Source organism: Corapipo altera, unplaced genomic scaffold (genome assembly GCF_003945725.1).
Source record: "Corapipo altera isolate COAL_440 unplaced genomic scaffold, ASM394572v1 61, whole genome shotgun sequence".
In the NCBI taxonomy this organism is placed as follows: Eukaryota; Metazoa; Chordata; class Aves; order Passeriformes; family Pipridae; genus Corapipo; species Corapipo altera.
The window spans coordinates 182,155-199,096 of record NW_020884910.1 but is presented as its reverse complement, the minus strand read 5'-3'; the positions used below and the strand labels follow the sequence as shown (position 1 = coordinate 199,096).

At 40.8% G+C, this 16,942-nt stretch overlaps 2 protein-coding genes across 4 annotated transcripts in view; both read left to right on the top strand.

Annotated features, from left to right (window-relative positions):
• TBC1D23 (TBC1 domain family member 23) overlaps window positions 1–6,480 on the top strand; it is a 35,121-nt gene extending 28,641 nt beyond the window's left edge. For 2 of the 3 annotated variants that reach the window (XM_027653362.1, XM_027653361.1), the window contains one exon: window positions 15–1,720. In XM_027653362.1, the coding sequence (XP_027509163.1) occupies window positions 15–96 (82 nt within the window). In that variant the 3' untranslated portion in view covers window positions 97–1,720. Of the gene's footprint in view, window positions 1–14; window positions 1,721–1,794; window positions 1,882–6,368 lie in introns of those variants that run through there. The other variant, XR_003529293.1, reaches the window with a different exon arrangement.
• NIT2 (nitrilase family member 2) lies at window positions 4,710–15,391 on the top strand. The gene is made up of 10 exons (XM_027653371.1): window positions 4,710–4,772; window positions 6,369–6,487; window positions 9,023–9,143; window positions 9,262–9,350; window positions 10,702–10,795; window positions 11,801–11,875; window positions 12,290–12,368; window positions 13,021–13,119; window positions 14,153–14,208; window positions 14,592–15,391. Exons 1-10 carry the CDS (start codon window positions 4,745–4,747, stop codon window positions 14,678–14,680), a joined length of 849 nt encoding a protein of 282 aa, XP_027509172.1. The 5' UTR covers window positions 4,710–4,744; the 3' UTR covers window positions 14,681–15,391.
• The last annotated feature ends 1,551 nt before the right edge of the window (window positions 15,392–16,942 follow it).

The window sequence follows — 16,942 nt, the reverse complement described above, 5'->3', positions numbered from 1 at the left end:
ATCTTTTTTTTAAGGTATTTGATTCCAAATGCAGGTGATGCTACCAAAGCCATAAAACAACAGATCATGAAAGTATTGGATGCCTTGGAGAGTTAGTAACTAAAGACTTTGTAGAGACCAGTTTATAAAGAAGAAGCAACTATGATACTGTATGTGGACACAAGCTGACTGTTTCCCAACAGAATACTAACTTATGAGAATTTTTCTGTTTGCTGGTGGAAGTGCCTGAGTAGCAGGCTTAAGATAGGGTAAATTATTATCAATTTCTGAAACTTTTTTTTAATTTTTTTATTATAACTTCTTGGTTTTGAAGAAATGTTTATTATAAAGGTCAGTTTGTTTCATTTTAATGCAGCCTTAATGGGAGTGATCTGCATCTTTGCAGAAGCAGATGCAGCTGGGTTCACATTAAGTTTATTAAAGGAATGAAACACTGTGAGATACAGAGAAGCAGTTGAAAACAGAATGGTTTTTAAATTACTATCCTTTGAAAGTAAATGTCTCCATTGCCTACGGTCTGTAAATCTGATTTTGGGTAGTATCAAAGATAATTAAAGACTTAGGTTTATAAGCGGAGCAGATACAAATCTTAGAAATACTGTTTCCTCATTAAAAATGGTAAAGTCCAGTTTGGGCTGCAAATAAATGCAAAAAATACAAGCAATTTGTAAAGTTAACTTTTTTTTAAGTCTTACCAACTACTTGGTAAAGTAACTGGCATTGGTGGTATGGGTTATTTCTAAATACCAGTATTAACTGTAGTTTTTACTACTGGGTTGTGATTTTTTTTAATTAAACAGAATTTTATGTTTCATAGATTGAGGCTGTTTCTCATGCAAAGATGAATATGTGCATTGAAATTAATGTGTCATTACAGAATATGACAGTTACCTTGTTCCTCAGAAACAAAATGTCTGAGACATTTAGATGTTTAAAAACCTTCAGTTCAGCACAAAAGTGAGTACATGCTGACAGCAAGAAAACGAATTCACACAAATTAAGTGAAGAGATTCCAGTGCTATGCCTGTGATAAATATATTCTTAACCTGTTGCTTTCATTGATTCAAGCATTTGTGTAAATTATTTAAAGTAACAACTTCTAAATTAATTAATGTATGGGAGATGGCAACTACGAATTGTTTATCATCAGCTTTCCACTTGTTCATGAACGGTTCTCGTGGTAAAAAGCTCAGAACAGGAGTGTTCTTATGAACAAGGCATAGCATCTTTGTGGACTGATGGGAAATCATCAAAAACTGTTAAATAAAGATGGTGGGGATTAGCTTTGCTGCATGAAGTCTTCTGAGTATTTCTATCAAAACCTATGATTTGGTACTTCATCAGGAGATAAAATAAATTAAACTGACCTTTATAAAAAACAGTTATTCTAAGTTATTTTACTAGGAATCAGGCTAGGGCACCTTAATTCTGGAACTAATTCCTTTTTTTTTTCCCTTCTTAGTATCTGAATAAACACCAATAGAACTTGAACTGTTGAAGATATTTGCATGAAATTGCACCTGGGCCAATGCTCATGTATTTATAGTTTTGCCCAGCAGCTGTTGTATTACATTTTCCTCTTCCTAATCCCTTCTGAAAATATCCTCAAGAGTCTCTGACTCTCTGCCTACTTCAGCAATGAGATTTTTTTCATGTAAAGATGTTTGTGCTACTGTTTATAAACTACAATTGTAAATAAACCAGTACAATTTGAACATAACTCGTTCTGTCAGAATGCATTTAGCTGCATATACTGTGTGAATTCTCTGAATCAATTAGAAGTTTTTCCTAAAGATGTTTTGTAAATGGAAGTGACTTTGGTCTTTGGACCAAAGAAGCTGACTATGGATCATCAGAACCTACTGCCAGTGACTTCCTAACGTAAGTATTTCGGCATTTAGACTAAATTCCATTCAGTACTTTTGGGTGAGCCATAGTAAGGTTTCATAGAAAGGTCAAAATGAATTGACAAGTGGTCAAATTATAGAAGGGGTTTCTGCATAAATTCCAGACTTCTCAACATCATATTTTTTATTATGAAAATGTTGACAGAATGATACAACATATTTTTCCTAGTCAGAAGGAGAAAAAGTGAAAATTACACTCAGTTGTTAAACAGGGGTATTTGAGTATTAAATATGGAAAGTAGCTAATGTGTATGCTTCCCTGTGAGGACAACAAATACAGACCTTTTAGATCTTCAATAAGTAAAGCAACAGTAAGTTATTAAATCTCTTCTGTGTAGACATGTATATAGCCATTAAGAATCTAATTATTTGTAATTTTAAAGGCAACGTGCCAATTACCAGCAGACAAATCTTACAAAGCTCAGTCCAAACTATGATTAGTTTCAATGATGTTTGTGCATCTCTACCCACAATTTAAAGGTTACTTTTGCCTTATAGTACATATTTGTAGTTAGTACCTTTGTTATAAAACTTGTATTGCTAAGCAGAAATTCCAGTTATAGTACCAGAGTGACATTTTTTGAAAAGAAAAATCAAATAGTAGGTATGCTACTTCCTGTCCCTTTCATCTTCAAGGAATTTTTTTCAATTATTTGCCAGAGGTTTGCCGGTTCTTGTTTTATTCTGCATGCACTGCTGTCTGTATTGTTGAATATAAGATGATAGCTGTTGCTGGAGTTTTAGTTTTTATTTTTTCTTTATTTTGGTGATAGAAATGAGGTCTGTAGCAGGAAAGAAACAGTCAGAGTCAACTTCCCTGCCAAATGAAAGCTCTTACCTTTGTGTTTCGTAGCGAGGGTCAGTGCTTCTGTGGTCTTCAGTTGTCTCACAAAGTCTTTTAGATTCTGCTGTGTAGGAGAATTTGTACAGAACTTTACCTGCATTACCCGCCAAAAATACTCTGACTGTAGAGCTGCAGTTTTATTTACATTGCCTTCTCCAGACATAAGTAAAGGTTGCTTGCTCTTCTTTCAGTTGAGTTCCTGTTAGCCCTTACACGTGGGTCTCAACTGTGCTTGTAGCTTTTCCTTCCAACTTCAGTTGTAATTTCAGAGCTTTTGATACTGTCAAATAACCTTTTTCAATATAGGCATAGTCTATTGAATGTCTGAAAAGTTTCCCCTTTGGGAAGGAGAGGGGTGATGGCATGTAACTTGTTGTTTTGGGTATTCTTAGTGCTTTGAAATATTTTTGTTTTGAAACTCGAAAAATACGTTTTATCTCTCTGATCCATGGAAGCTGGATTTTTAGTCTGTGCTTTTCACCTTGAAGGGATGATACTGCTTTTCTTATTTTGTGTCAAGTCAGGAGACAGCTGTTCTTTGCACCTGGAGCGCAGCACGGTGTGCTGTTTGGGGGAAAAAATTACCATGGGCAAGTGAAAAAGAAGAGAGGCCTGCCAGAGGGCTTCTGCACTGTCCATTCTGCTGTCCTTTGGCTTGGTCAGTTTGGGATGAATGGTTCCCTTTACTGCTGCAAGGTACAGATTGTTAAAGGAAGTTTTGTCATTGTTGAAGGAAGGTTTGTCACTGCTTGGTTGTGCACTTCCCATCCTTTGTCTCTCTGCATGTTTCCTGGAAGTGAATGTGTGTAAGAGATTGATCACCCTGGGTTACCCATTTTATCTTTGCCCCTTCTGCTATCATGTGCTGTCAGCTTACAGAGGTACTCTTGCTTGAGAAATACTGCTTCTGTACAACATGAATCTACAGTTCTACAAGCATGCTTATAAAAAGCTTGAGGTTGGAAGATACATATGTGAGACAGCAATGTTCTGTGTTGAGTAAAGGGGAGGACTTGATGTTTAAAGCTAAGGAAGAACAGCCTGGCATGTTAGCGTGTTGGTTTTATGGAATTGTTAGGGTTGGAAGGGGCTTCTGGAGATCATCCAGTTCAACCCCCCTGCCAAGGCAGAGTCATCTAGAGCAGGTTATACAGGAACATGCCCAGGTGGTTTTGGACTGTCTCCAGAAAGGGAAACTCCATGACCTCCCTGGGCAGCCTATTCTAGTGCTTCTGTCACCCTCAGCGTAAAGAAGTTCTTCTTCAGGTTGAGGTAAAACTTCTTGTGTTTTAGTTTATGGCCATTGCTCCTTGTCCTGTCACTGGGCACCACTGAAAAGAGCCTGGCACCAACCTTGGAGATATTTATATGCATTAATGAGATCTCTAGTCCAGACTAAACAGGCCTAGGTCTCCCAGTCTCTCCTCATAAGAGAAATGCTCCAGACCCCTCATCATCTTTGTGGCCTCCACTGGACCCACTCCAGTAGCTCCTTGTCTTTCTTGTACCGACGAGCCCAGAACTGGACACAGCTATCCGGATGTGGAGTACTGTGGGGATGTCTCTGCCTTAGGAGATGCTGTTCTTACAGAGGAAGATAAATGGGGATGTCCCAGGTGAATGAGTTACCTGTCAACTGGTACAGATCCCTTGGGACGAGCCCTTAGCAAGCATAAGGCTGCATAGGGCCGGGGAAAAGGCTGTAGGCACAGCAGCTGCTGAGCTCCAGGAGGTTTGGGTGCACAGCTGTGTCCTTGCGGGATGCTGGAGTGGCGCTGGAGGAGCACCGCCAGTTCCCTGCCACCCACTGGGGTCACGCAGGAAGGTAGGTGCTTCATCCCCTGCTTGTTTTCCTGCTCAGAGCTCAGATCTGGGAGCCAGCGGACTACTTAAAGGCAGCGTTTGAGTCGGTTTTAGCAAAACCCCGGGCCGGGACTGCGTGTCCCGGCAGCCCCTCCGTGCCCGCGCATGCTCCGTGCGGGATCGGCCGGGCATGCGGGCGGCGAGCGGAGCCATGGCGTGTGAGTGGGGGCCCCTCGTCCCTCTCCTCCCCGCGCCCCCGGCCTCCCCCGCCCGGGCACGGGGAAAAGGCACCGCGTGGGGGTCGCCCCGGGCCGCCCCGCGGTGCCCCACGGTGCACAGCCCCGGTGCGGCCGGGAAAGGCCTCGGTCCGGAGCCTCTGGAGGGCTGCGAAGTAGTGCGGGAGAAAGGGAGCTGTGCTGTGCGGAGACCGGGACGCAGCGCTCGCCGTGCAGGGTCAGCTCGTCAGGGGATGTGGACAGAGCGGGCGTGCTTGCCTTCTGGTGTTTTACAGAAAAAGACAGCTCAAAACAAAACAAAAAAAGCCTGTTTTGTAGTGATACAAACGCAAACCGTTATTGTTCTGTGATGCGCCTTTACCTGGTTGTGGTCAGCATTGCTGTAGGCTTATCCTGAGAATTGCTTTTAAGGGAGTTTCTGAGGCAGCTTATCCAGGCTGGAAGCAGAGATCTCTCTCTGCAGCACTGTTGCAAATTTCTCTGCATTTCTGTTACTTCTACATCTGGACGGTTTTACACCTACTTGTGCCCCCAGTTTTGTTTATTCTGTTGTAACTGAACTTTAATTTTGCCCTTTAACAAACTCCAAACTCGAGGCGTAGGGAAAATAAGATTATTGTTTTTCTAGCATTTTAAACATTATTGGATTTTTTTCCTAGTAGATGCTCTTTTGTTCTTTGTTTACTTCTGTGGTTTTGGGGCTTTTTTGATTTGTTGGGGTTTTTTGTTTGTTTGTTTTCAAAAGTGAGTTTTTGCTGAAATTAATTGCCCAATTTCTCTGAGCTAAAACACATTCCACAAGTACGGGAAAGTTTTTGACAGATTCCTGGTATGGTTACCTAAGTGGGTCTGGAAACTATAGTCACACCGAGGGGGGTTTGGGGGGTTTTTTTGTTGTTGTTTGGTTTTAGAGTTTGTTTATTTGTTTGTTTGTTTAAAAGGAAACTCTGAAAGCCTGCAAATATAGAACCTGCTTAGTGACAGTAGAAACTGTTGATAACACTTGCAACTGTGTTTTGGCTAGAAACCAAATTGCAAAGAAGTTATTAGGAAAGATGTTACCTTTTTGGCCTTCATAGCCCTTTCCCAGACTAGGTGTGATTTGAGGGATAAAAGCAGACTATTCCCTTATTTGGTGCTTTGAGGATTATCCAATTCTTTGGTTTGCTAGTGACATTTTAGGACATACAGTTTTAATCAAGCAACATGTGCCACAAAAAGATGGGCTCACACATCTTTTTGGCTCGATGACCTGTGGTCTCCCTTTCTGCACCATGGCACCTTCCATTGGAACGTGGGCTGGGAACTGTCTGGGCTGAGTGAACTGGCACAAGAACTCTGTGATCTTTGCCCTGGGCATGGTGATGGCCGTGCATGGTTCCCATTAGCAAACCTGGCCTTCAGTGTTCTCCCTGTGCTATGAGAGCCACAGACCACAGAATGAGTTGGAAGTGGTTTATATGTATGCTTATAGATTAAAAAAAAATTATTTTGTTAAGTGCTTGTTACTGAGTTCAAATTTTGAAGAGTTTCCTGAGTGAATTCCACTGAATGTTTTTTATTCTTTTCTGCTATTAGCCTTCCGCCTCGCTCTTATTCAGCTTCACGTATCTGCTGTTAAATCAGATAATCTTCAGCGAGCCTGTGGACTGGTTAGAGAAGCATCAGCTAAAGGAGCAAAAGTTGTGGCTCTACCTGTGAGTAAAGGCCATGGTCTACTTGGCACCTATGCCTCAAACCCTTCAAAACCTCTTTCTAGTGTTACTAAGGCATTCTGTATTCCTGTTTCTCTCTGCATAGCTTACAAGCTGTGGGAGGGTTCAAAATAAAAATTAAAAAAAAAAAAAAGAAAAAAAGAAAAACAGGTTCTATCCAGCAGCACACTTAAGATGTGGGGGACAAGAAGGGGGGGAAAAAAGCAGGTCTTCCTTTTTTGTAGTATAAGAGTCTGGCAAAGTTTTTGCTAATTTAAATCCCAGGCAATTCCATCATTTTTACATTCTGAATTGATGTAAGTAGCACTGTTGTTGGAATTTTTGCTGAAGAAATGCAGAAAAAGGTGATTTTCAGCTAAAGAATGTTGACATGAAGGTGAAAGAAGACAGGTACATGGTGACTCTCTTTGCTGTAGGCATTCCAGATATATCCACAGAGAAACAAAACAGACTTAAGACATTTCCAGCAGGTTATATGTGGCTGAATTATGATTAAAGGGCACTTCTCTTGTGACTTCCTTGTGTGGGAACATGAGTAGCCACTTAAAATTACCGATCATTTCTGATTTACTTCTTGAACTTCAGCTATGATGACTGTGCTGAATTTTCACACAGATGGGTGTGCTGGCAACAAGATGACCTTCCCAGTGCAGCTTTGAGCTTTTCCCCTCTCTTCCTGGGAGTACATGTGTCGCTCCTGTACCCTGCAGCCTCTGACTCAGGAGTGCAAAGTTCTTCTCTGGGTGAACTTTTGGTCTCAGTTTTACACACGGAGTGTTTTCTCTCCTGCTGTCACAGGGGAAGCATTAAGCAACCTTTCCAGCTCCTCTCTGCTAACACAGTGCTTGTGTTGCACATGTAATAACCACTGAGTGTTCTGCCTGGGCCTCCTACGTGGAGATTACCTATTATTTGCTGGTTTCATCATGTGTACAAATATTGGGTTTCCCAGACTTATTTAGTTGAGATACTTACTTTGCTAATGATAATTTATGCTTTCAGAGTAAAAGTTGTCGAACAAGGGCAAGGTATTTCACAGACTTTTGGGAAGTAAATTTTGTACTGGCATTAGGACATGGGCATGAATATTCTCTTCCCTCTGTTTTGCTCTTTGGTTTGGGTTTTTTTGTGGGGTTTTTTTTGTTTGTTTGTTTTGATTTTTTTAAAATAAGTTTATATAAAGAACAGTAGTAAATCACACTGACTATATAATCTGCACCTTTGTAGAGGCATGTGGCAGTTTTCCTGTGACATATTAGCCTTTTTATTTCTGAACTTGGAAAAATTTTTGAAAGAAATACAGTTTGTAGTATTTATTAATTAAAAAATAAAAGCAAAATCCATTTGAATCTAAAAATTGATAGAAAGCAATTCAGAGGTCTGTCCCTGTGTTTTTTCTGCTTTGGAGGGCACAGCACTAGGGAATCTGTGCAGACAGTCTGCAGTTCTGTCCCAGTGTCGGCCTGTGCACAGCCCCAGGCAGTGCCACTGCAGGCTGGCACAGAGCTCTGCTTGTTCTCTGCAGCCCCTGGTTTCAGTGCCACTCAGATGGGCACTGCAAGTGGCAAGATGAAGGTGGAGGCAGCTGGCTGTGCTTTCATTTCCTTGAAAATCAGCCCAGCTTTCAAAAGCCTGGGAAGCTCATTTGGCAGCCTGCAAAGACTTTCCTTCCTGCTTCTTCCACTACAAGTTCTGCTGTGGATTAGCTGGCACCTGCTGGCCCAGTGTCTGCATATGGGGCAAAAATACCCACCCACTTTTGGTTCAGTTATTCTGGTTCAGTAGAACCCAGCTCGGTTGTTAAGAAGTTTGCTGACCAGGCAAGGCATAAATGTTTATTGTGCTATTCACAGCTTGTTTTTTTTTTTTCTCCTGTTTTGGGGGAAGGGTGGGAGGTGGGTTGGTTACAACATCCAATGAGCCAAGGTAACAGTGGAGGCAGATGCCTGGGCTGGGAGTCATTTACCAAAGAGTAAGTGCTGGTACTGTTTGATAGTTTATCTGTGGCCCTCAGCTGTACTCCTTTAGAGGACAAAAAAAGTGTTGGGTGGGGTGTCTCACGTCCTCACAGAGCTGGCAAGTGTAATAATTCAGACTGCAAGTTCTTGATGTCTTGGGCATCTCAATTACCACTGCCCACCTAGTTTAGGCATCTAAACTACTCCATTAATCTGACTGTCTAAAGATTACATGCCTGGTTCTGAAGGATAGCAGATCTTTAACTAGCACCTAAGACAGAAGACACTGTCCAGTTGTGAGGAAATAGCATTTAAAGGGTTGTTTTAGGAAAACAATGAGTAATTTTGAGAAATGCACACCTGCTGTATTTTCTCTAATGGTTAAAGCCTCTCTGGCCTTCCTGATATTTTTAAATTTGCTTATTGAGTTCCTAAAAGCTAAACTCCTGTAACTAAACATTGTTTGAGAACATTTTTAGAGAGGGGTTTGAAAAGCCGAGTACATCTCCTTGTAGTGGTGTTACTGGATTTTAGCTGTTTCTTTTCCATCCACTTCTAGGAATGTTTTAATTCTCCATATGGAACCCAATACTTTAAGGAGTATGCAGAGAAGATCCCTGGGGAATCGACACAAAAGCTCTCAGAAGTTGCAAAGGAGTGCAGCATATATCTCATCGGAGGTAGTTTACTCTTAGTGACTGTCCCATTGAGGAAAAGATGGGCAATGTCTGTTAGTGCCATTGGATCAAAATCAGATATAATACAGTGGGGGAAATCTTTGTTCTTGCCTTTACAAAGGATCCATTCCAGAAGAGGACGGTGGAAAGCTGTATAATACATGTACTGTCTTTGGGCCTGATGGTGCTATGCTGGCAAAGCATAGGAAGGTAAGATGGGAGAATATTGTTATGAAAAGGTTTGTCAGCAGTGTTCCACAAATTATGTCATCTGTACCTAAAGGTGATAGAAATTAGTAGAATCTTTCATTAATAATAAGTTGTGTACTGTCAGTGACATTTCAGGTACTTTTATTTGGGACATGTAAACGCCCCTTCAGAAGCTGATCATAAATTTGGTCTAGATGAGGATGACAAACTAAAGAAGGTATAATTGCCTTTCCCCATATGCTGGGAAAACTGTGATAAAAAGTAAAACCTGATCAAACTCAGATATCTGATCTAAGTCTAATACATAGTGCCACTTAAGTGGGATCAGGGTTTTCCCTCAGCTTCCCAATGTATTTAGTCCTTCTGTTGTTGTAAATACTGTTCTTTACATACTTTATGTGCTGTATGTATGATTGGTGGAGACAACCAAAGCCCAGGTTCCACAGTGAAGCTGTAACTGCTGTTTGTGGTAGATGTTTGCTTAACGTCACCTTCCACCCCAACGTTGCTTTGTGCCTTCTGAGAAACTGCCTTCTCTTTGTAACTCCAGAGTGTTAAATCTTACTATGCACACAGGTAGCACTCCATAGGTGAACAACAGCTTATTTCTTTCAAGGATAAACAAAAAAGAGGATGCAAGGTTACTTGGAAAAAAATAAGATGGTGCAAAATACCTCTGGGGTGCAGGTATTCACTTATTTTGTTAACTAATTCTACAGTTAGCTGCACTACTGGATCACTTTCTGAATTACTGTGTTGCCTACCATCTTTCATACCACACCAATCTGCAAGCCTACCAGTTCATAGAATGAGTGCAGGCTTGTACTGTGTAAGTATGAACAAGTAATAGTACTGACCCAGCACTATTATTAGGAAGCTCCAGTCAGGAAGAGAATCTTCCATTGAAACAGAGGGACAAAGACTGTCTGCAGGGCCTCAGAGGCATCTGCAAAGCTGGGAGCTTTATGACTTAGTGAAGGTATTTCCTGGAGAAGTTTTGCAGGAATGGGACTCGAATCTTAGAGAGGAAAATATCACCCTCTTTAACCTGCTTTAAAATCATCCTGCCGAATTCAAGACATTTTATATATATCCTTTCTTCTGCAAAATGACTCGTTAGATCAAGATATTGCTATTTTGCAGGGATTTGCCATTTCAGACAGGTATATTTCTTTAAAGAGGAAAACTACTTTAAATCATCATTGAGGATCTAACAGTCTTAAGCAATGTTTAGTTTGGATCCTGGCAAAAGAGTAGTCTAGATAACAGTGGAAAACATGGGACTAATAGAAAGAGGCTCAAATACCAAGCACAGAAATTGTTTTTGTTATTAATCACAGTATAATTGCAGGTTCATTTGTTTGACATTAATGTTCCTGGGAAGATACAGTTCAAAGAGTCTGAAACACTGAGTCCAGGGAACAGTTTCTCCATGTTTGACACACGTGAGTACAAGACAAGCCCTTTCTTTAAGGAGCTGTACCACAGTAACACCACAGTCATTCTGGAGTTCTCTTCCCCCTCCTCCTTCCGAGCAATGGATTTTTAGACTGTCAGATTTATATTAGGCATTCTACAGCCACAGCAAATGCAGTTTAATTTTGCTTCAAATATGTGGTCTCTCCTGAAACTTTTAAAAAGGCAACATGGTTGCAAAAGGGCAGAGGAGTAGAAAGGGTTGAAGCACACATTGTGGCACTTGCCTTAATTAAATATTGGTCCTATTGATTTGTTAAAGAGAAGTGACTGTATTTTTTATAGCAGTTACAGCTTGAAAATGGTTCTTATAAAACATGGCTTGTACAAGCAGCTACAACTATACAAACAAACAGCTGTAACAAGCAGCTCCACTGACACACTGTTTCATGTGAGGATGATACAATAACGGAGACAATTAACTGTAACTTGTAAATCACATTCCAATGTTCTGGAATCAACCACATCAGACGAAAAAGAAAGATATTTACTCCTCCCCACCCCACAGTGTTCAAAAATTAACACAGCTTGTTCACTGAGCTCTCCAAAGAGTCTCATCTCCCGTAGTCACTTTCTCCTCCTTGCAATGTCCATGCTCTAAGAAAGGACATGACTGCAGTTTTAGTCCATGACAAACAGTGAGTGCTTTCTTTTCTTGAAAAGGAAATAATTGAAAAACTTGCAGCTAAATGAGAGAGGAATATGTTACACAAAGACCTGATAGAACATGATTTTTTGGAAACAGCTGTTGTTAAAGGGTAGATAAGACTGCTTCTCTTAAGTCTTTCATCATAAAACATGAATTCCCCCTCACCAATAGCCAATGCTTGTTGGGCACACATTTAATTATAGCTCCTCTTGTTGCTGTGAGACATAAAACAACAATTGACGGGAGGGCTACAGGGAGTCTTGTAATTGCTTTTGTGTACGTCATGATAGCGATGTGACTGTTGTCTCTTGTGTTTTGAGAACAGCATACTGTAAAGTGGGCCTGGGCATCTGCTATGACATGAGATTTGCTGAGATGGCTCAAATCTACGGCCAGAAAGGTGAGGCTGGGTCACCTGAAGGAGCAGGGTGAACCCTAAGGCTGGAACCAAGCAGGGCTGTTTCAGGGTGAGCAGTCTGTGTGACCGGGTGTTCTCATCCTCACCCAGTAACACAAAATGCACCTTGTGGCCAAGACTCTTATCCAGATGAGTGACTCTTCTCACCAAGTATCTGTCATTTCTTGATACACATTTGCTGAGGCAGTGAGGGAATTGGGTATATCCCCACATTAGGTCTTTGCTGATGTAAGTAATCACCTGTGTTATGCATTGACAGGCTCTGGTTGGTTCCATTTTAGGCAGAGTTTGTGAAGTTGAAAGAAACCTCATCTTGAGTTTCAGTGTGAAGGGCCACTGTAGGGTAAACTATCTTCCTCTTAATAATGTTTGGGTTCTAACTGTCTTTTAACAAAGGTTGCCAGCTGCTGATATATCCAGGGGCTTTTAACCTGACAACAGGACCAGCTCACTGGGAACTCTTACAGAGAGGACGGTAAGATCACGGTAACAGCTTATCCTCCTGTTCCAGAGGAAGTTTTACTGCATGGAACTGAACTGTTCTTGTGTTCCACATGACACTATGCAGCAGAAGTGGTGCTACAGGGCCTGTCTGCCATTGGAGCTGCACCATTCCTCATGATGCATGGCCTTGCATGGGACACCAACATGATTTTGCTGTCAAGCAGAAAAGCAGGAACTACTTAGTCTTTGTTCCTGCCAGCCCCTAGCAGTTATGCCCTTTCAAGGACCTTTTCCCAAGGTTCTATAAACACTCTTCACACACAAATTCTAGAGAGAAGAGCCAATAACCATTTGAGAACTGCTCTAATTACAGAGAGAAATAGACTCTGAGATTCCTGAATGCAGTATTATTTATTGGTCAGCTTCAGTCAACTTTCTTACATACTGAATGAACATGTGAACAACACGATATTCTGTGCACTAACACTGGAGTCAGGTGCCAGAGACTTCTCTTTCCAGGCTCTGCTTTCTCTGACCTTCATATCATTTACAGTTTTGGCTAGTCCTTAGGAGGATATAAAGCTTGTCATTCAGAGCGAATTCTTTCTCTTCTGCTTAGTTAAATGATAGAATAAAAGGAATTCTCACTTTCTCCCCCTTCCCTCATCTTTCTCTGAACACAGTGCTGTTGATAACCAAGTCTACGTAGCTACCATATCTCCTGCTAGAGATGAAAAAGCATCCTATGTTGCCTGGGGACACAGCACTGTAGTAAATCCATGGTGAGTTCAATTAAAAACAACAACACCTTTTTTTTTTTTTTTGTTAAAAAATGTGTTTTACTTGACACTTCAGTCTCACATTTCCACCTACTCTTAAAAATGTAAATTCTTGGTAAAAAGCACATGAGACTTAAGCCTGCATTCTCAAAATCATCATTTAAAACTGTCAAACTGAAAAACAAGAAACTAAAACTAGTTTAAGAGTATGTATTCATTTTGGTAGTAAAGATGCTACTTAGTACTAGCATTTAGCATTAGCTTTGCTGCTGACCTTTTCAACTTGTCCCTGAAGTTCAGTCCATTATATATTACTCATACAGTAATTTTCTGTGTTGAACCAAACCATGTTAAACAGCTTACACAAAACTATTTCATTTCCTCAAAGAACAACATTGCTTTGACATAATAAAGAACAAGAAAAATGTCTTCGGCTAGAGAAGAGAGATATTCTGACTTGAGCAGAAGTCATGCAGGTGCACAGGAGGTAAAAGTGACCAAATCTTCAGGCAGTTTTTATTCTCTCAAATAAATCCACCGATAGTTCTCTTCCAGCTGATTGCAAAGCCAGAAAATCTTTGTCTGTGTTCTGAGCTTTTAACTTTATATGATGAAAGCTGTGACAGAACACTTCAGCGGGAGACACGCTAAATCATGTTCAGTAGTTCATGCAGAGTAACAGCATACTCCTATTAAAAGCCAGTAGGATCTTGAAAGGAGAAGGTGTTAGTCTTTGCCATATATGGTTGTCCCTTTATCCTTGAGGTATGTTGCATGCTCACATGCCCTGGTTCTTGATCTTTGGAGCACACGTGAAGTATGCATATGTCACATATAAAATGTGCCACATATAAAGCCTGAAAGCCATTTCCATCATGCCAGAGTTATGAATTATGATGCTATTTTTAGGAGAGCCGTGTGTTTACAGCTGTAGGCATCAAGGGTAGGAACTCCCTTTTGTACAAACAGCAGCAACTGGACTGATTCCTTGAGACCAATGTGTTAATGCTGTGAACAAATGTGCTTAATTTTGCAGGGGTGAAGTCATAGCCAAAGCTGGGGCTGAGGAAACAGTTGTATACACAGATATAGGTAAGGGTAAAGTTGCTTTGGTTTTTTTCCCCATTGTTTTTTCTCAAGTACAGGCCATGAGCCTAAGGAGAGACAGTTTTTTAAGTCTGTGGCCTTGCACATGCAACTACAGATAATGCAGCATTCCAATGCCTTTTCCCCCTTTGCTGGGTTAAAGCAAGAACAAGCAGCACTTAGCTCTACTCCTGTAGTTTCCTTACTTTGGAGGAAGCTGCCACCTAAGGAAAGAGCAAAGCTGAGCCTCTTCAGCCCTGGCTGCCACTTGCAGTGCCCTACAGGTCCATTCTCCTTGATAGTTCTCTTTTCCCTGCCTTACCTCAGAGCAAGTCAGGAGCTTTCTTTTTTGGCTGTTGTTCTCATAACTCTTTCTTCTCCCCCTGTAGATCTGAAGAAACTTGCAGAAATACGTCAACAAATTCCTATTTTAAGCCAGAAGCGTTGTGACCTCTATGGTGTAGAGATGAAAAAGTGAAGCTGGGTGAAGAGTGAAGGTTCAAGTGCCACAATGGTTGTGCCCTTCACCTTGAGAAGGATTCCTTGACTGCTTGCTCTACAATTTACTGCTGAATGTGCCAGTTAAAAAAACCACCACACAAAAAAAACCTTAATGGTGCAATTCATAAGTTGATTCAAATCCTACTTTTTATATCTCCTCTCACACTTAAATATTTCATAGTTCAGTTCAACACAGGAGTGATTAACGTTGCTTTTATGCATGACAATGTTTTAGTTACCTTTTGGAGGCTTTTTTGTAGAACACAGAAATGGAAACCTTGTTCTCTGAAACTCAAGTCAGCTTTGGTATTATGAATTTTCCAGTGAATTATCAGATAATCTAGAAGCATGATTCTTCCCGCTCGGTCCTTTATAGACGTACAGGCCTTAACAAAGCTCCTGGAATGCCCTACTTCTAACTTGGAAATCTTAACATTTAACACTGAGCAAAACAGGCCAAATTCTGCTCTGCACTACTGGGGACAATGCAAGAAGCTGCCAGACAGAGCTACTGCTATAGAAGAATCTGTAACAGTTTTTGGTTCGTGTGTTCTTGCCTGGATTATGTGTATTAAATCTTCCTTATGGCAATTCCTGTTTATTGCTGAAGTGACGTGGGTTACTGTGTTGTTAAAACAATTCCCATGTTGCCATACCTTGGCTCTATATAATATAGTGCTTCCCTAATGTAATGTCTGAATGGGGTTTAATTCTGGTGCCTGGTTGTTCTCACTGGAAAAGGCTGAGGGTAGTCACTCAAAGGGGTTAGAAAACTTGTTCCACTGACAAGCCTTTCTGCCCCCAGTCTTCCAGAAAACTGCTCAGTGTTTAAATGCATTATTGCTACCATGGGCCAGCAGCCACCCACTGCAGGGAACACACTCCCTCTCCTGTGCTGTTTTTGCTGAAGAGACAAAACAAACAGATTATGAAAGGTGGCTTTAAAATTCTGACAACCAGCCAAGCATGGTATAGTTTTGACTAGGTTTTTTTCTTAGAAGGATGACACCTTTTAATGTAAAAAGAATTTCTCCTCCTTGGGATGAAAAAAAGAAGCACCTCTCCAGCCTATACTAATAGGCTTTCAGATTTCTAGCAGCATAAAAACACAGTAAGGTTAAAGATTTCAAAATACAAAAATGGGAAGGAGAGGTTTTGTCTTGGTCTAGCTAACTATATTTTCCCCCAAACCACCTTACCTTTTATTCACGTTCAGCCATCCTCTTCCCACAGCTGCTTTTGTAACTATTCTTTTGGTTCTCTGCAATGAGCCAGATGTGTGCTTTGTAGAGGAAAATGAACACTTGAATGAAGCCAAATCCTGATGCATCCTTCCTCTCAAAAGACAGGTCCCACCCTTCCACTCAGTGGCATTAACTATCTCAGCAGGTCTTTTGGTCTGTATTTTCATTGCATTTTGGTGTACATTCTGGACTGGAACTCTTAAGAAACAAGCCACAGAACATAAAGTGAAATGAAGATTTATTTGTTGGAAAATAAATATTAAAAAATTAACAATTTACCATTCGAGCCAAGTCTCCTGCATTAGATTAGTGCCTCCCACATAATCAACAGTCTGCATCCATGATGGCCATTGCTGGGCTCCAACTTCTAAATCATAGTAACTATTATGCATCCATTTTCCTAAACTATTCTGTCTTTCCCTCTCCTCTCTCTGCTAGTTTAACATGCAGCAGTAACTAAATACTACCTTTGGAGGATTAAAGTAGTGCAGGACTCTCATAAGATGACCACTGAAATTTTGAAAATGAAAAGTGCAGTCTGCAACAGACTGGGGCCTGGACCCTCCTCCCCTGGAATCCCAAATGGAGAGGATGGATGAAAATCTGTCACAAGCTCCTTTGGAGAACTCAGTTCAGGAGCTGACATGAGCTCAGTCCTCTTCAGTCTGTCAGGACAACTTCTAAGCACCTTAGTTTAGTGGAATATTTAGTAGGGTCTCAAGTGTGCTCCACTCGTAAGTGATACAAATGGAACTGTGAGTTTCTGAGGCTTTCAATGAAAAAAAGTTCACTATCAAATCTCAGATTAATACTTAAAGAAGCCAATACTCAACCTCTGTATTGATAGAAAACAGGCACTTTTAAGTAGTCATATTATACATGTGCACCAGTACTCTGTAAGGATAGAAAACCAACCACAAACAACCCCAAAATAGTTGCAGAATTTCCAGTTGCAATAATTTAAATTCTTTTTAAAGAAATGGCAGAAACACTGT

What these genes read in the sequence shown, in the direction of transcription:
- NIT2 (XM_027653371.1), top strand. Translation starts at nt 4,745, where the DNA reads ATGCGGGCGGCGAGCGGAGCCATGGCGT. An exon ending in CAAAAGTTGTGGCTCTACCT is followed by an intron (nt 6,488 to 9,022) that starts GTGAGTAAAGGC and finishes ATCCACTTCTAG; the next exon opens with GAATGTTTTAATTCTCCATA. An exon ending in GAACTCTTACAGAGAGGACG is followed by an intron (nt 12,369 to 13,020) that starts GTAAGATCACGG and finishes CTCTGAACACAG; the next exon opens with TGCTGTTGATAACCAAGTCT.